This window comes from Lepisma saccharinum, chromosome 2 (genome assembly GCF_977018435.1).
Source record: "Lepisma saccharinum chromosome 2, izLepSacc3.1, whole genome shotgun sequence".
In the NCBI taxonomy this organism is placed as follows: domain Eukaryota; kingdom Metazoa; phylum Arthropoda; class Insecta; order Zygentoma; family Lepismatidae; genus Lepisma; species Lepisma saccharinum.
Genome location: NC_139230.1, coordinates 5407027 through 5427896, shown reverse-complemented (window position 1 = coordinate 5427896; position 20870 = coordinate 5407027). Strand labels below are relative to the sequence as shown.

At 36.5% G+C, this 20870-nt stretch overlaps 1 protein-coding gene across 8 annotated transcripts in view; it reads left to right on the top strand.

Moving 5' to 3' along the window:
* The window catches only part of LOC145983887 (RNA-binding protein 5-A-like), a 79343-nt gene extending 59975 nt beyond the window's left edge, over positions 1-19368 (top strand). For 6 of the 8 annotated variants that reach the window (XM_083116982.1, XM_083116976.1, XM_083116981.1 and 3 more), the window contains one exon: positions 16154-19368. In XM_083116982.1, the coding sequence (XP_082973108.1) occupies positions 16154-16303 (150 nt within the window). In that variant the 3' untranslated portion in view covers positions 16304-19368. Of the gene's footprint in view, positions 1-8849; positions 8906-16153 lie in introns of those variants that run through there. The other 2 variants (XR_014441270.1, XM_083116983.1) reach the window with 2 other exon arrangements.
* The last annotated feature ends 1502 nt before the right edge of the window (positions 19369-20870 follow it).

Sequence of the window (20870 nt, the reverse complement as noted above, 5' to 3'; positions counted from 1 at the left end):
CTTTCACTTGTGGAAGCAACCACAACTGCAGCATATCGACAAATGACATACCTGTCACAGTGTTCTCTGTGAAGAGAAAGGGACCGTACTCCTATGATTTAGACACTGCAGCAAACACATTTGCTTTTAAGGAATCTCGTTCATGTTGCACTGTAGCATTTGGTTGTTCAGTACCCCAATGAACATTATGGTGGTTAACCTTGGCCCTCAAATGGAATGTCGCCTTGTCACTAAACAGCAGTAGCTCAAGAAAACCATCGTCCTCCATAGTGTCCTGCATGGAATTACAAAATTCATATTGTTTGACGAGGTTGTCCAGTTGTAACATTTGAAATAACTGTATGCATTATGGTTTCAGCCTCAATCATGTTTGCAAAATCTTCCAGACAGTTTGCTGCAGAATATCAACTTCCGGAACGGCACGGTATCTTGACTTCTCTAGGCTACACACAAAATTCTCTAGGCTACACACAAAACTCGTCCTAACTCTCTCCACTGTTTCATCAGATATGCTTGGATGTCCTGTGCTTTTACCTTGACACAGGCAACCAGTTTCCTTAAACTGTCCGTGCCAGTTTAGAATTCTTTGGTGACCTGGCACTGCAGTTGCAAACTGTCTCCAGAATGCACGCTGTAAAGTAACAATGGAAAACCACTTCTCATATTCAGATGTCATTTCATGATTAGCACACACATATATTAGTAGCTTTGAAAATATTTCACTTTAAAACCCGATGCATCATTTATAATTACCCTGTATATCCATTGTTACTATTATCATTATTATTCTTTCTTCACCGTTTCCTGTATCTGGTTGGGTTGGCATAGAAGTCGAGCTTCTCCATTTTTTCCTGGTCTTCCACCACTTCTCTCTTTCCACGGTGTATCAATCTTGTCCTCCTCTCCTAACACACTCCGCTATCTGCTCTTTCCACAGACATCTTGGTGTCCCCCTCAGCCTTATTCCCACTCCTTGTGCATGGTAAGCTCTTACTGATAGTCTTTCTGCATCCATCCTCTTCTATGTGTCCAAACCACCTTATCTGTGCCTGATCTATCCTGTCCTGAAGCTTCACCACACCCACTGTCTGTCAGATCTCCTCATTCCTTATTCTATCCCTTCTAATCTTCCCCAATATACTTTTTAAAAATTTCATCTCCACTGCCTGCATCTTTCTTTTGTCTCTCTCTGTCATTGTCCAAGTCTCTGCTATGTAATTATTGCAGGGTGGCTGGCTACTCACCGGGAATTCCTTGAATTCTGGGAATTATGTGTGAATTATTGGCTCCGGGAATTATGCGTGAATTGTACTTGAATTTTTCTCTGTAGACGTGAAAAATTAAAACTTTTTCTAATCTAAATCCAATTCACATTTTATGCAAATTGAAATTATTTTCATAATTTTCTTGCTCGCTTCACTTGCAATTCCTCCTTTCCTTAGTCTTATCAAGTTTATAACCATAGCTAGGAGGCGGCGGGCGCCAAACTATCTAAATGAAAAATGTTGTAAAATTGATTGATTGATTTGTGGTTTTAAGTCCACTTTATGCACTGAAAGGCTGAACGGGACTTAACCTACAGTTTGATATGGGATCCAGACTAGTGTGCCGTGTGTAGAAAAAAGAATTGAAATCTTTTGTTCGAACACAAATGCTTCAGCACCAACTTGTACTATTACTACTACTACTACTACCGACGACGACGACGACGACGACGACGACGACGACGACGACGACGACGACGACGACGACGACGACGACGACGACGACGACGACGACGACGACGACGACGACGACGACGACGACGACGACGACGACGACGACGACGACGACGACGACGACGACGACGACGACGACGACGACGACGACGACGACGACGACGACGACGACGACGACGACGACGACGACGACGACGACGACGACGACGACGACGACGACGACGACGACGACGACGACGACGACGACGACGACGACGACGACGACGACGACGACGACGACGACGACGACGACGACGACGACGACGACGACGACGACGACGACGACGACGACGACGACGACGACGACGACGACGACGACGACGACGACGACGACGACGACGACGACGACGACGACGACGACGACGACGACGACGACGACGACGACGACGACGACGACGACGACGACGACGACGACGACGACGACGACGACGACGACGACGACGACGACGACGACGACGACGACGACGACGACGACGACGACGACGACGACGACGACGACGACGACGACGACGACGACGACGACGACGACGACGACGACGACGACGACGACGACGACGACGACGACGACGACGACGACGACGACGACGACGACGACGACGACGACGACGACGACGACGACGAGGATGATGATTCAAGCTTCAAAATGCAGCGGTACCTTGAAATGACTATACCTCAGAAACTAAATGCCCTAGAGATATGAATGATATACCGTTGTACGCAGAATGAATCACAGATTCAGAAGATATATAATTTATGCACATTTGGTGTACATATGGAGGGGGAAAGGGGGAAATCCCCTAAAAAATACTTTTCTTTAAAAAAATGTGTTTCCCCCCTCCCCCTGCCCCGAAAAAAAATGTCAAAATGCAAAATTTATGCAAATTTGGTGTATATATGGAGGGGGAAGGGAGAAAACCCCCAAAAATTATTTTAAAAAATTGTCACTTCACCCAAAAAATGTCCTCGCACTTGGGCACAAAACGACACCTACGCACAACATTCACGGACAAAAAGCTAGAACGTAGTGACCATAGACATACTACTACAAGATGTTACAGCTGCGGGTTTAAAATGGTTGACAGTAAAAAAATTGAAAAATTGATTTCTATCAAACAAAAATAAAAGTATACGAAAATTATATGGAAAACGTACTATTACCAAAACTTCCTGAAATTGCATTATTACTTTGAGCGGAAATATATAATTTCCTCTAAAAGCATTTTTTTAAAAAATCTTCATCATACGAAAATAACAGTCTTAAAATAGGTGACTTTTTTTTTCTTGGGTGGAGAAATGGAATGAAATAAGTATACAAGAATTCAGAATGATTTATGTCATGCTAATCCATATTTGCAAAAATATTTTTTCCCTGATTGATCCTTCGGCTATACAGGATTGTATTGCAAGATTTTACACAGATCAATAAAAAATATTTTCTTTGCCACACATTAAAACGGAAAAAAATGACTGTGTACAGCAACTACGCTCCATTCGATAATAAAAATTTCAATACTGTCAGGGATCAGATCCAGTGGCGTGACAAAGGGGGGTTGGTGGGGGTTATAACCCCTCCCTTTGGCCCAGTATTCCCTAAAAAATAGAACATCAAATGCAGGTAAAGATGGCAAAATGAGTGCTGACTACTAAAAAATGTATACATAACCCCCTCCTTTCGAAAATCCTGGGCATGCCACTGATCAGATCACATACCTTAAGGCACTGATTAGAAATAGGTTAGTCTGTACAGAAAAAATATAATAATTACTAAGAGAATTCTCGGAAGTTTTCTCAAAAATCAAATAAATAAGAAGTACTAGGTTGAATGCTACGAAAAGGTTCAGCCTTTAACACAAATTTACCGTCATGACAATGACCACTAAGTTGAAGTGAAATTTCATACCTTATTGTAGCAAGTGCAGCAGCACCTACTATACATACTATATGCTTGAAGGAAAAGTATGAAAACATTTTGGAAAATTAATTGTTGTTCCTTGTAGACTTCTTTCAACATTTAAAGCAATTGAAAGAATGAAAACCGGTAATATTGAAAATTAATATTTCTACTATAAAAATACACAGAAAATATTAACAAAAATAATATCTACATATACATATATATAAAATAATATCTACAATATCTCTTACATAAAACAGCTTATTTAAAAACCAAATACTCATCATTTACTAAATAGCTGAACATGAATGAAGAAATGTTGATTTATTTCCCTCCACGATGAACTTTCTGCCAGCTGATACGAGACTTAAACAGAGAAGTGCCATATTTATTACACTTCCCACGTCCAAGTCCCATACCGGACTTTGCATTTGTATCTCTTCTATCTTGATGTGTGCATAAAACACGCACACAGGTGGATAATTCCTAGAATGAAATAAGTATACAAGAATTCAGAATGATTTATGTCATGCTAATCCATATTTGCAAAAATATTTTTTTCCCTGATTGATCCTTCGGCTATACAGGATTGTATTGCAAGATTTTACACCGATCAATAAAAAATATTTTGTTTGCCACATATTAAAATGGAAAAAATTACTGCGTACAGCAACTACACTCCATTCGATAATAAAAATTTCAATACTGTCAGGGATCAGTTCACATACTTTATGGCACTGATTAGAAATAGGTTAGTCTGCACAGAAAAAAATATAATAATTACCAAGAGAATGCTCGGAAGTTTTCTCAAAAATCAAATAAATGAAAAGTACTAGGTTGAATGCTACGAAAAAGTTCAGCCTTTAACACAAATTTACTGTCATGACACGGACCATTAACTTGAAGTGAAATTTCATACCTTATTGTAGCAAGTGTAGCAGCACCTACTATACATATATGCTTTTACACTGAAAGAAAAGTATGAAAACATATTTTCGAAAATTAATAGTTGTTCCTTGAAGACTTCTTTCAGCATTTAAAGCAATTGAAAGAATGAAAACCGGTAATATTGAAAATTAATATTTCTACTTTAAAAATACACAGAAAATATTAACAAAAATAATATCTACATATACATATAAAATAATATCTACAATATCTCTTACATAAAACAGCTTATTTAAAAACCAAATACTCATCATTTACTAAATAGCTGAACATGAATGAAGAAATGTTGATTTATTTCCCTCCACGATGAACTTTCTGCCAGCTGATACGAGACTTAAACAGAGAAGTGCCATATTTATTACACTTCCCATGTCCAAGTCCCATACCGGACTTTGCATTTGTATCTCTTCTATCTTGATGTGTGCATAAAACATGCGCACAGGTGGATAATTCCTAGAAATTAAATAAATGCTCTACAGTGCTGTACAGTGGGATTAATTTTCTTGCGTTTTCATGTTCAAATACTATTAAAAAAAATATGTACTGGGAACTGCCCAATGGGTAACATAGTTTCCCTGGTGACAATAACATTTCAGTAGCCAACATGCTAGAGTGCTCACCACATAAATGAGAGTACACTTTGCAAAAATAAAGTCGACCGAAGCTATGGCAAACAAAAATAATGTACTCACTTTAAGAAATGCATGACTTCATTATCATCTTTGGCTGCTTTATCCTAAGGACATACGAGCACCATTACAAAAATGAAAAATTCATATTGGACCTTGCTACTCCATACCTCCTTTCTGTAGTTATTACGCATAGTTTTATAACATGAGCAACTAGTATTTAATGAAGTACAGCATAAACAGTGTGCAGCAGAGACTACTTACTTTCATACATCTCACTGGACTTGATTAATCTGTTATATCAGTAACTACTGTACTGTGTGTATCATGATACATGAATGTTACTGAACACAAAAATGTTCATCTTAAAATAGATAAATTGTGGAAATGATCACACTCTGAAGTGTTGTTTTTTTTCCACAGAAAGGTTTCTCCGAACTGCAAAGTTATTCCCACAGTTGTTTGCAGTACTGAAAGCACCTTTTCATTCTCTTGTATAGCTTCTAAAAAAAACTTCATACAATGGGAACCATGATTTTCAGTAATTATTCTCAAAATAAAAAAAAATGTGCAACTACATTCATTCATGAGGTTTTGGGACGAGCAGAACAAGTTATTTTCAGCAGTTTTTTTTTATTATTATGGTAACAGTTTCAAACATCGGAGACACATTTCTTCACTTTTACAGAAGAAACTACTTACGGAAATGAGTTTTTCTAAGGTTTCCAACGTTAGTCAAGGTATTTTCTTTCATCGTGGTATCTATTTGACCGGGAAATCATGTCAGTGTTTCCAACCCCCCCCCCTTTTTTTTTAACTATGCTTGCCTAACCTAACCTTATCGGAATGGTTCGTGGGGCTATCCGTCAGCAATGTACAATTTGCACACGTGACGAACACAATAGTAGGTATTTTTCGGTGAAGAAGGTTGGAAAACACTGATATTGGAAAACAAAAGAAGTGATATCATTCACGAAGCAAGCGATATCGCACCGTTACGTGCATTCGATAGCACTTAGATAAATGCGTAGAAAAAGTGTTTGTTTTTGTGTAAAACGCACAATGGCACCTTGAACTATGTTCCGCAATACGCAATTGGTAGGTACGAACCATGCAAAACACAAAATATCTGATTTTAATGTGTCTCCGATCTATGAAACTGGTACTTTTATTATTAAGTACAGATGCTATTATATTTCACACATTGTCAATTTTTGCAAATTAAAAATGCTGATTATTGATTATTATTACCACTTTTTAGAGAGAGCAATGATATCACATGGTATAGATGATTATTTTTTGAGACATAGAACCTAACAAGCAATGCAAAACAAAATCTTACAAGAGAACGTGAATGTTTTATAAAATAATTCCCACATTATGAGGAATCATGAATTTAGGTGAAAATAGCACAAAAACGAGGTTGACCACTTGGTGAAAATAGTAACTGAAAATATGCTGCTTTCAATACAAAGTTGCATTTACCTCAAATGATCCTTAAGGATTAACTACATACAAATAAAAAAGGCTGCGACTATTTTCACCAGGTGGTGAGAATAGCATGTAGGGTTATTTTCACTAGCAAAATAATTACCGGAATCATAACATAAGTAGGTTAGGATCATTATGTTTAATTATCTGATTATTTCCGCGCGTGTGTATAATTATAAAAGTAAGAGAACCAAACCTGGTCCACCTAAACCACTCAAGCAAGCAAGCAAATACGAGAGGAATTTAAAAAATAAGTTATTGCAGAAGCATAACATCACAGATTAAGTTATACACATGGAACTTGGCCCTTACAGAACAGTATATAATATTATTACCATTTCATTAAAATTCCTGAGTTTTTATTTTACACAACAAATGATACACAATTCCACTAAAAAAAATTCAATTTCGATACTGAATGCAAGCCTGTAGTGATGTATGAAATGAACGGAATTTGGTTCGCGTTTGGCGATACTTCTTTATCACTTTTGAAAAAAAAGCTTTGATAAGTATTACGCAGTGATTTCATACAATGTTAAATTACGATTTCATTAACTACATTAGGCAACACTTACCGCATCCCCAAAATAATATTCTAATGACAAGAATCAGACGACATAATTTCAAAATTTAAGCAGACTGGTCGGCCGGATGAAGCTACTTATCCAAATTAAAAACTAAATAGTGTGTAGATGAAAGAGTTGTAGAATATGTACATTGCTGGTGCTATTTGTAAATATTACACGTATTCTACTCACATTCTCGCAATAAAATTTAGTACAAGAAAAGGTTCGTGAATATGGACAGGAATTTGACTTCAGCCGGTTCGCGAGGAACAGTAGAAACACAGAATACTAACTACGGTCAACCAATCTCCCATAAGACTGAAACAGCCCTGGTAGTGACAAATGAGCGCCAATTCTTACAGCTGCTTGAAATTCTATTCTTAGACAATGCTGGGTAACCCCTGTTGCCACTTGTAGATAATTGTGCTAAAAAAAAACAACGAAGGTTTCCTTCAGTGTGCTTCGAAATTCCATTGTCACAACGCAGATTCAACAACCAGTCTCCCCCCTCCCCCTCATGGAAAACTTTCATTTTGACATCGGATACTGATAAACAAGCTTCCTTTGAAATCACTTAGCAGGAGGGAGTGAAAAGCATTGCTTTAGAACAACAAAGCCGGTCTTCCTTTGTCGGCAAAAAATTGACCTTGAAAAGAAAAGTCCCTTTTCCCCCCTCCATTTTCATGAAGACAAAAAAAATGCAAAAAAACATTTCTGTTAAATACATGTGTTAGGAACAATATAAAAAAAATAAAATCGAAATTCTAGCCAAAAATAGAAAAGTTATAACGTAAAAACTACGACCTTGACACAGCATCTCAATCGAGACGCTTGGGCAGCAAAAGATTAAAGTGGTCTTATTTCATGCTTCCCTCCAAATGTGGTTCATCTACCATCCATGGAGCCGATGCTACAAACGAAATTCCAGGAATTGTTTCCATAAGCAACACTGCTATTTTATCCATTGGTATTACTTTTTCCCTCAACAAGTATCAGCCTATATTCAATGAAAATTTGCATGGTTGTGGGGATGTACTACTGCTACTTGCTACATTTTTAAAATTAACTTTCATCTATTGTGCTGGCCACAGGGGCATGTGGAGTACTATATTTCTTTTTAAACAAATTATTTTATTTTCCTTTAACTTTAATTATTGGTAGGTACAATATATAAATTTTACCTTTGCTAAAAGCCCTGTCATTCCAAAGAAAGAAAAAAAATAGCTGTTTCTATGATGAAAAGCATGTGCTTGAAAAGGTCTTGTCCTGAGAGGCTATACACAAACATGAGGCTCCTGTCTGCTATGGGTTAAAGTTAATGTATCAATAAAAACACAAATATCTGGAACTTTATCTGAACTACAGTATGTGAGCATTTAAGGGTTAAAACTCTTTCATTCATATGTAACTTATTTTGGTTGCTAGAATTAAGTTTTCCTGCTTGTGCTTATAATTATGGTTAAACAAAGTAATTTCCTTAAAAAGATAGATCCCTCACATACTTATTTACAGCCTAAACCTTAAGTGTAGTCATGCCACTGAAGTTCTTTGGTTCATTTTTCAGTTCTCAAATGAAACTTCCACTGTAACCAAAAAAAAGTGTCCATAGTAATTTCACTGTAAGTATATGCAACAGTATGGTATAAATTCAATCATATGTCTCATAAGGGAGTAATTCCAAGGATCATTGTGAAAAATGTTCATTAGCAAGCATAAATTACAAAAAGGGATATGGATTATTCCAAAGTATCAATTAGAGAAATGATGCAAATATGTTTGTTATAAATTTAGCATTTTGAAAGTAATCCTATTTTTCATCTAAATAAACTAAATATATTTTCTGTTGCCACGAAACTATAAAATGTGGTTCTTGAGCAAGAAATTTTCACTGAACAAGAGTTCAGATTGTAATTGTTTTTCTCCTATGATATATATCTTAGGTATGAAGGCAAGGTAGTCAACGAGTGAAACTGGTCAAAAGTTTAATTTAGTAACTCCTCTCTCCTTAAAGATTCATCATTCTTTATTAAAGCTTCCTTGAAAAGAGAATGCATATTTTAAAATGTATTTTGAAAATCCCTATCATATTCATAAGAAAAACAACAACATAATATCATTTTGGAAGTAAGTTGCATGCTATTTAAAGAAATTTGAGATTTTTATTAGCTAATTTGCAAACAGTGATAATAACGGTTATCTGATTAAACTGTCCTAATGATTTGGTTCCACTTTGGATTTTAGAAGCAGATCTTGATTTTTAGGTAATGTCATTTGCTTGAATTGTAATGAACAGTTCCGAGATCATGCAGAACAAGAATTTTTACTTTTGCTGTGTTACTGATAAATGTAAAATGTTTTGGTCAAGAACCACACATGCTCATACAGTATAGGCTTTTGTTGCAAAGGTGATGTGCCATCCAGACAGACAACCTGAAATACTACTCTGCCAACTCTTGGCGATAATTACTTCTTTTGTTTACCACAAATCTGAGGTACTTCCAGCAAAGTGCCAAGCATGTTTTGGGAGCCTCTCCGATGGTGTAGTGGTAACATCACCACCTTATAATGAAGGACTTTCTGGTTTGATATCTGGTGGAGGATCCCACTTTAATCTGTAGGTCAAGTCATGATCATCGTTTCTGTGTGTAAAGTGAACTCAAAAAGAAACTCAAACAAACAAATTAGTTTTGCATGTAGTTATTTGCAGTAGCAAATGATTCTCTTGAGTTTTGGGCAGCTTTCACACTGGCTATTTTAAGGTTTGGATCTCATTTTATGCATATTGTACTTCTGCAGCCAGGTCATGAGATGGGTTTGCTAGGTTTATAGTGTGTGACAGAAAATGTCTTGATCTGACTCTTCTAAATCCATACTGTTCCTCTCTCATGTTCAGCTCTTGTCACTTCCCTTATTCTTTTCTCTTAATATTTTCTCATACACCTATGCTGAGTGCCGGTCCCAATGGTGGAGTGGTTAGCACAATGTGCTACGAATCCAGTGGTCCCGGGTTCGAATCCCAGCTAGAGCATGGATGTTTGTGAGTGTCCATTCGTCAATTTCATCACATCATCACTCATCTCCATCTTCACAAATTAGCCAAAAGTGGCGCAAGAAGCGAAGTAAAATAAAGAAAATCAATTAATCAAAACCTTTGCTGAGTAGCACATTAGTGTTATTTTTCTGTAGTTTTTACATTCCTTTCTGTCACCCTTCTTGAATATGAGAACTATTAGTCCCTTTGTCCAATCTCTTTGACACTTCTCTCTCTTGCCACACTGTTTTCAACACACTGTACAGCCACTGCACACCAATCACTCCTACTCGTAGTATCATTTCCACTGGCACTTCATCTGCTCCAGGTGCTCTAGCTCTCTTCATTCTCTTCAGAGCTTCCTCCACTTCTTTCCATGTGAGATTAACTTTTTCTTTCCTGTTTTCTTTTTCCTTCACTTCCATGTTAATTTCCTTTTTTCACATTCAGCAATTTCTCGAAATGATTTCTCCACATTCTCCTTATTTCTTCATCCTCTTCTACAATGTTTCCCCTTTCTACCCTTAGCTTACAGCTGTGTCCTCTTTCTCTTCTCCTTTCTCTCACTAATCCATACAATACTTTCTTGTTCCCATCTACATCTTCTTCTAGCACTTTGAGCCATTCTTCCATCCACTTTCTTCTTTCCTCCTTTTCTACTGTTCTTGCCTCTATCTTCTTTTCCACGGACTCTTTACGTGCATTTTGTGATTTACATTTAAACCATTTTCTGAATGCATCATTTTTGTTTTTCACTGCCTCTCTAGTTTTCATTTCTTACTTGTCCTTCCACACACCTTTTCTGCTGCTGTGACGTCCGGTGAGGTTAAGACACAATAGTATCCAGAGGACCAAGGCAGTTTATTAAGATTAAAACACTTAACAGGTAACGTTTCACCACTGTATCAGGATCTTCCTCAGACGAAGTGCTGAGTTCCTCAGCAACTTAGTGTTTTTACCCAGAGGAATTTTGGAGGAAGCATGTTAACGGGATATAAGATGTTAAGTTGTGCATAAACCCAACCGGCAAGCCTCAAAGTATTAATCTTCCTTAAGGGACAATGAAACGTTATTTCGAGTCAAGTCGCAAAAAGGACGTCGAAAAGTTCAGACACACGATTCGACTCTGAAAGTAACTGTACGTGAGATTTATAGATATATATATTTATTTGCTGATCTTGACAAATTCAAAATTTACCATTTCTCATAACTCATTCGAGTATTAATTCAATGCAGGAAGAATGGTTGCGCATGAACATGGCGCCACACCAAAAAGATAGAGAGCACTCACTTCTTTCAAAAACTTATTATGTACGCAAACATTTTGTCAAGTGACACAGGCACCATGTTCCACAATAGTTGGAGCGCAATTTGCAATGAGGGGTATGCGTTCCTTGTAATGTCAACGTACCAAATTATTTACGAGACACATTAATCAAATTCATGCACATTTCTACTACTACCATCACCTCGTAACTAGGAATTCTTTTTAACCTAATTTGTCTTCAATGATCAACAATGTTAACAACAAGATGCCGAATTTATTCATGAGTATTCAATAATATGTACAATCGCTCATTTACAATCCACATTCTGCATCAACTGATCCATTAATGATTAGCTTTTGATTTTTAATCAACCTTGTTAACACATCAACAATTTACACATATCTTGGTTTATACAACATTTAACCAATGGACAAATTTATATACACGTCCATAAAATTTAACAAGCATTTGATATTTGTTTCCTTGTAAAAATAGCTCTGATTTCTATTCAAATAAGAATTCTGTTTTTTTTTTAAACAATGTTCTCAATTTATAAGGACGATACAATCCTAAATAACGCCAGGCTCGTCTCTTGTATCTTATTCACCATGCAACAAAAACTCAAATTTTATTACGTCATTTTGATGCTACTATTTGGTCATAAAGGAGGGGGGATGGGTTAGTATCAACGCCTTTCTTTGTTTCTAAAAAATTATATATTACTGCCTTTTTAATTAATAGAATTTTGCTTCTAGCATTTGATCTCAATTTCTAATGAGTTCATTATCCATGGCTAATCCACAATCAAAATAGGGAGAGATTAGTTTCTTGGCACTAATTTACATAAATTATAGTTCTGGCGATTTTTGTACCAGTTTTGGTAAGCATGTACTTTGCAAGCAAGCACTGCACAATAGACTTATGTTCAATAAAAATGGGGAGTGGATTTTATGACTTTCTTGCTGCCGAAATTGTCAAAATACATAACTAAGTTTGAGGAGAGAGAAGAAGAACCGTTTCACAAGTCATGACCAGTGCATTGTATCTTTTCATGATGAATAAGTTCGTAGAGGGGCAGCCTGTCTGCGAATAACACTATTCAGAGGCTATCACAAATTCCTTCTTTCACTAAGCACCAAATACGTAAAATTTCCAACATACCTGTTCAACCAGTGTAATTTTTAGTATGGACACTTAGTCTGCACTCGTGCCATTTGCAAACGTATTTCACTTTTAGTTCCCACGATACATGCAGTCAAGCAATTTTACAAATGGCTGCTCCTTCCTCGTTAACATCGTGAAACAAGCTGGTCACATCTACACAGGTGACGTAAGCTGCATGAGCCGGAGTTTGATAAAATTTGCTCTCTCTCCTACATCGGCTGGCGAAGAAGTGAAAGTTAGAATTTATAGTGTACTGAGGTCGAGGATTTAGTTTGGGGAAGTTGCCTCCAGAGGCGGAAGTTATCGAAAAGGCGATAGCGTATGCAGAGTCATCTAGTAGAGAGTGAATGAACTAGATGGTTTGAGAAGCTTCACTAATAATGTTGTAGAGATTTTTCAAAAGTACGTAAATATATGAGAAAAAGCGTTACACTGCCACTACTAATTCTGTTTTAAATCTTGTCCATTCTGTTGGCTTCATCTCTTGGCATTTTTGTTCACAATATTTCTTGATATTTCTCTTTTATCATGTTATCCTTCAATTTTCACACTCTTATCCTTCTCTCTTGTTCGTCCCTTCTATCTTTTATTTTCCATCTCCTCACATCTCCTACTAGTAGCCTGTGGTCACTGTCTACTGGGTATTACTTTAATGTTGTTCATTTTCTTCTTTACTTCCTTGTTTAACAAAATTTAATCTATTACAGACTATTGTTCATTATTCCAACTGTATCTTGTGATTTTATGGCTGTCATAATTAGTCTTAAACCAGATGTTATGTACTAACTGTCCGTTTCTCTATCAAAAGTCCAGTAGTCACCGTTCCTCCTCATTCCTCTGTCCCCATCCATCTGCTCCAAGTATTTCCGTATACCCTTTCCTGTGTCTTCCCCCCAAGAATGTAATTTTTTAATCTTTGTCCCACCCCTGATCACTGTGTACTTGGCACATGCTGATAGAAGTAGTACAGTGGAACCCTGTTTTTACGTTCTCGGATTTTACATTTTCCAAAAATTTACATTCAATCTCGATGGTCCCAACAGCACAATGTTAAAAAAAAATCCTCAATTTTACATTTTCCCCACATTTTAAAGTTTTTTCAGCTTGATCCCCTGAAAAATGTAAAATTGTCCATTCTGGCCATAAATAGTGTTACAATGTATGAAATGAAAAATGGTTAAAGATACTTTAATGTGCACTTATGTGGCACTTACATGGAGTATTGACTACACTTAGCACCAATCTGTTTTCGAAATGGTCATCTTTTGCATGCACAGACTCAGAGTCTTCCTGGCTACTCGTCTATTGCAGCACACATGATGCACACCGGAAAATCTGCCGCTGCTGCTACCAACGAACGCTTCAAACTTGCAATTGTGGGGTGCCTCTTCTTGCAGACAATGCCTTCAATCTCTTGACCACAATTTGTAGTCCAATAGGTTGAGGTCTGGGCTGCCAAACAGCCAGTCTGCAGGTGAAATTAAATTAAGACACATGTAGCCCAGTAAATATGGGGTTGCGAGCTGAAATAATTTATAAAAAGCTAATTTTTTTAGGGTTTGCTCTTTGTTACTTCCCAAATGAAATCCCAAAAGTCCCCTAAAATCCCATGTGCGCATCACCTCCAAAATGGCATCCGGGCTTTTTTTCCTTTTTTCTTTAATAACTTTCGATAATTAAAGCTAAGTCATTCCTGTTTTCACTATTTTACACAAGAAATGTTGAAGAATCAGATTTTGTATTAAAATATCTGGAAAATACATATTTATCGATACTAACAACAAAAATGTTACTCTAGCCACTGTTGCATTGATCACATCTTGTGGGCTGGAGCAGAATCTTACTGGTAACTCCAGTGTTGGTTCCAGAACAATGTGCCTCTTAAATCTTCGATGACAGGCTCCGGGACTGTGTTTTTATACTCTCTTGCACAGGTTTTAACCCCCTTTTCACAAATATGCAGCTGGGTGCATCCTCGATGGCATAGTGCTGACTTCGTTGCCTTGTAATCAAGTGGTCCATGGTTCAGTATCTGGTGGAGGCTCGAGTACTTCAGATACCACTTTAAACTGTAGGTCCAATTCCAATTAGCCTTCCTGTGCATAAAGAGGACTTAAAACTCAGAGCTCACTCACTCACTCTTTTAAATGTCCAGACAGAAAGTGATGACAATTTTTAATTTTTGTCTTTTATTTCCATTTTCTACAGCATTTCAAAAGTTGGATATTTTTAACTGAACCATATTTACTCATGTATAATGCACACTTTTTTCCAAAATGTTTGCTGCCAAAGACTGTGGTGTGTATAATGCACAGAATAATTCGGACAGCCAACATGAAACCATACAGGGTCATTCCATGATTTTGTGACTTGCATTGAGTTTTCATGTTTATGGAACCCTATCATGTTATCATGCAGTTTGTGAATATGGCAGAATATGGCAACAGTATTCCATTCAAGATGGTGACATTATGTGCAATTTGGTTGAAATAAGCTCACTACAAAATGAAGGAACGTTCTGATTTTTATGGTACTTTTGATGAAAGAAAAGATAAGGAAAAAGAAAATAATAATTAAAATGTATTACTGGCTAAATAATATGATATGGAGTGTGTAAATGTCTTGATGGAAGAAATCTTGTGCTGCTAATTACTAGTTTGAGGGTCCTGAATGTGCCTTGTATAAATGTTACATTGATCACGGAAAAGTATATATTTTGAATTTTTTTTTTTTTTTTAGAAAAAGTAGAGAAAGAATGAGCAAAACCACATATAAAAGTTTAAGGGCCATTTCCCAAGATTTTTTACTTTGCAATGTAATGTTCTGTGACACCAAGAAAAGCAGTGCCTTTCTGGCAGAATTTAAGCATGCACCTCCTGTCACGAGATGTGTACCAGATGTATCGGGTGAGAAATAATAGAAAATAACTTCCCGAGCACTGCAAATCCATAAGATAATTTTGATCTTGCTGACTACTATTACAGAATAAATAATGTGGTTAGAGAGAGAGAAGCTTTGGGATGCTAAACACAGTGGGGGAGGTGGCATGTTTAAGTGACTTATTTTTTACTCAAGAGGATATTCTCCTTTTGGTCCACATAGCAATAGGTGACTCATTGAATAGGTGTGATGTTATTCACTCTTGATCGGCATAACAACAGCTTTATGACCTACAACTAAGAAAGCCATTTCTTAAACCTGGATTGTACTGCGCATTATATATGAGACATAATTGTTTGTCACTTTTCCCCATTAAAAACCAGGGTGCGCATTATTGTACACACACGTAACTAAGGTATTTAACATTGCTTTCCTGTAGCTACATTCAACATGTTTCATTCATTGTGTATATATGTGTGAACCTTGCTGGTAAATTACACCTGTATAAATTGCTTACTTTTTCAGACTGAAAGGCGAGCATCTACGGCAGGTTTGGGTATGAAAGGTGGTAATTATGGAGTTCTTCCTGGCGATACATATAAAGATTGTGTGAAGAAGATGATGTATGCTCGATATCAGGAACTGACTGAACAAGAGAGAAGAACTAACAGCTGAGATTAAGAGTTCTTGGAATCTGTGATTTTGTGTGTGTTATGAAGTTAGAGAATTTCACAGGGCTATGTTACAACAGATTTTCTCCTTTTGTGTAACAAAAAGGAAGGGGCGAGCTATCCACACAGGGGTTTCTCACATAGTCGATTGCTGAAAGAATATTTTATATGAATGTTTGTGTGTGTGTGTGTGTGTGTATGTGCGTGCACGCACATACTCACGTATGCTTGCACATTGGAAATTACATACTGGTTTGATGGGAATCATGATTTAAAATGTTAGCATAATTGAGTATGATTGAGTTCAAAGAACTTCTTTGACAAGAAAGATGTACTGTTTCTTTTATGTTGTTCTTGATAACATACACCAGACTTAATTCAGTTAAGATGATTTGAAATGAATTGTGTACTACTGTAGCATAAAACATTTGACACACATCTTGTAGATGCTGGTCATTGCTGTGATAACATGAAAGGAATGGACAGATATGCATGCATTTGTAGTTACCGTATAAATTTGCCACATTCCTTTCTCATTGAGGTAATCTAATTCTTGATTCTGTGCAGACGAAAGTGGATGTAATAGAAATGGAAGAATGAGTGATACTTATTTGTGACTTTGTGTTATGAAACTTCAATAGCAGTCTTCCTTTGCAGTGCAGAGACATAATATAAAATCTATAACCTGTATGACACTCCAAACCTTATGGAAGCCTTTTGCTGATTGCCATTGTCTAATGTATAAAGAGAGTAGTAGCTACAATAACCATTATGAAAGAATTTATTCCTTTCAAAAAGGTATATACATTAACTAATTAGTTGTGCTATTACTTCACTGCCTATTTTATGGAAGACACTTACAACACATTTGTTGAAAGCATAATAATTATGGAAGATATTCACAACACATTTGTTGAAAGCATAATAAAAATTACTTCAAATTTTGAAAGTGTATTTGTATGGTGAGAGTCAGGCTGGTACAGATGTAATCTGTATTAAATTGAAGAGTTACACTCTCCTTGCACAAAATAGTTATGTAAGAAAAATTCAAAACTTGTAATATTAACAGCAAGTATAAAATATTGGACATCAAAATATGTGGATATTTCTATCAGTGATCAACAGAAAATCCTTGTTAATCCAACATTGAATAGTACAAAATATATTTCAATGTGAAGTTCTTTACAATCCCCAAACAGTAACATAAGTTTTTTTTAGTGTAGTTCAGTATGGATAAATCGAAGTAGATAAATTTTAATTCAAAGTAATCCCAACACTCCCTGGTCAACTATTCCACAAACTTTGAACTGCTAACCAGGCAATAATAACCTCACCAAGAAAGGGTAAACAGTTTGTTACAGGCACCTGTAGCGAGGATGACAATTGAAACCAGCAGAATTCTGTTGTTGCCAGAGTTCCCACTTCCCTCCCATAGATCATGCTGAGTTGAAGAATGGTGCTGTTGTCAGCTAATTCCCTGCCCCCTTGGCTGAAAGGAAAATATTTCTTCAAATTGCAGTCATGGTTGATGATGACCCAAACGTTCCTGATTTACTTTGACTTCATTGATATTCAAAAAGATCTTGTGTGAACATATGAAGAGATGATTAAAAATGTCCATGTGTGCTTGTTTCCAAGTAAATTCTATGGATGTTAGTACACTGATCTGTGCAGCATTCATCCTTTGTTTATCTCATTTTCTGAATTGTCATATTTGTGCAGCTTGGAGAGGAAATGAAAAATAGAAACTTGGTGTTCTTTTGAGATCTTATAAGGAAGGAGAGAAAATCACAACCATGCACAAGGATGTTGAGAAGTTTGAGGCAAAAGATTGATGTTCATGATTTTTTCTTTAGTTGCTCCTTGAGGTAAGTTACCCACAATGATGGGAGAAGGAGCATTCAGATTTCATTGCTGTAACTTTAACATTTTGTTGATCTGTCACAAAATCCTGTAAATAGTTACCTACAAGAACAGACTTTCTGTCTGCCTAGGTATGCAGTAAAAGAGCTAATACATCAAAATTATTCCAGTGACTATTACAAACAAGTCAAGCATCTCCCACTTCCCTTACCATCCCTTCATCTGGTAGCATTTGCAGATGCAGACTTAAATGGTTAGTCAACTGACCTTGACTTGTCATGAACACAGTTTTCATGTTCCATGTTAGCACTACATTTGCACTTCAGGTCACTACCATGGTCTTTTGTTAAGGTTTCAAGTGTTACCAATTGGAGGAGTGATGCCAGGGGTCCCATGTTCAAATCCCAGCCTGGGCATGGGTGTTCTTTGAGTGTGTCCCTTCATCAAGTTCATCATATCATCACTCAATTCTCATCATTGCAATTGACCAAAGGTGGCAGAAAATCAATGCTAAATAACAAAATTCAACAAGCAGTTAGAAGAAAGGAAAAGTGAAAGAAGCTAATGTTTTTACTGAAGCAGTACTTTTAAACCATAAATGCAAGTACTTTTTTGTAAAGTTAACATTTTAAATTAAAATCCTGCCATTACGGGAAATGTAAAACTTGCTTCTGGATTTCAATTGCAAAATGGGGATATTCTAGAGTGTGGATAATTCATCATTAACATGTTTTTGTTCCTTCAACTTCAAATTAATGAGACTGACCTGTAATAGAAATAGGAATATATTTGCATATGTATCATCATTACTGCATTACACATTGAAAATTACATTAATATGTAACTTGATTGGTTAATATTTGAAATCTATTTATGAGAATGATATTTTACTGAAAAGTATCAATTCATTTTGAGTGCCTAGATAAATATAAAGTAAGACAATGGAAATAGAATTGCAAGGAACTGCAGAATTATACTCTAATACTTTCAATACCCTGAATGTTAAAATAAGCGTGAGTACAATTGTCCCTTTCATAAACATGCAGATTACTTGGGTGCTATATTGTCATTGTGTATATGTGTACATGGCATTTGCCACTTCAATTTTGATATATGTAACTGTACTTGATGAGTATATTACAGTGGAACCCTAATTTACATTTTCCTGAATTTTCCTTATGCCAATAAAAAATGATTCATTGCTTTCTCACATTGTGTTTTTTAGCCAAAGCCTCATGAAATTTCAGGTTTCACTGTGTGAGTGCGAGTGAAGTGTTGAAAACAGGTTCCAAGTGTTAAGCCATATCATTGAAACAGTATGAAATTGCATTGACAGTACTACTGATGTATCAAAAATAGACAAGCACATCATAACAAAATGAAACTACACTTTATTCCCAATTATCTTTGATAATTTCAGATATGCTCTAAGGTATACAGAATTCACACTTTTGCGTGACTGAGTAAGCTATCATTTCTTGTGATTGATCCAATGCCCATTAAAATATATGATAGTCAAAACTGTTATTGATACACATTTTGGAAAAGTAGAACAAGTTGAACTTAAGAGTGAATAATGAGAAGAGTAAGCATTTGTTCCATTGCATGGAAACTTGCAACACACTATGCAAATGAATTACATTTATGAGGCAAAAAGAAGGAACTGATTGATGGATGTAGTACATAATTGTATTACTTGGTGATATTTCAGGTAATGTCTTTTGGTAAAATTTCCTACTATACTATATTGTAATGAACTTGTTCAGTAATGGAAAACTTCAAATTTGATGTCATTTTTATTATTAGTTACACAAAATGTGCAAAGAAAGTTGTATTAGCACATTGAATATCTTTTTATTCATTTTTTTTTTTTATAATTTCTGTTCTAATGAACATCTGCAGTTGTGATTGTGTGGATTCTGTAAGACAAAATGTACAATAAAAAGGTAACAATTCATAAACCATGTGGTCAGTCTTCATTTGTGTTTTACAGGGAAATACTAAAGTTTCACAAATTTTATACAATAGTACATCAGGCAGCATTGAAAAAAAAGCTGTTTTTTTTTTTTAAAAAAAAAACATAGTGTGCAAGAGTTGCATAATAGTACCAAAACATCTATAAAAAAAAGTAAAGTAAAGTAAAGTGCGCCCCTGTGCATAGCACCACTCCATGAAGTCGTATAGGGGGTGTGGGGGTAATGCCCCACACTTTCTTGATCCGGTCGTGATTGGGGGTGATGTGATCAGCATCATGCCCCTAACCACCTTTACCCCCCAGGGTTTCCCCCAGGTACCCATGTTATTCGACGCTGGGTGGGCGCCGGGGCCGCTTTCACCGTTAGAAAAGTTCCCGGATTTGAACCGGCCGGGGATCGAACCCGGGACCTTTAGCATGGTAGTCAGACGCGTTACCGACTGAGCCACCGCGGCCAACCCAACCAAAACATCTATAGGAAAACAAACCTTTTTGAAGCATTCCTGTCTTCTGAGGGTATTTTTTTCTTGTAACTGACCACTATGCAGAAAAACGTTACCCTTGCACTCCACTAACAACTCTCGGCTTAGTCCTGCCAAGTGGCTCTTCATTGCCACTGTCTAGATAAATGTGCCCACATGAAACTTGAGTATCTTTACAGATTAAGTGTTAATATATACCAAATGACGTATTTTTAAGTTGAATATTATTTTATTCTTTTTGGTCCCTTTTT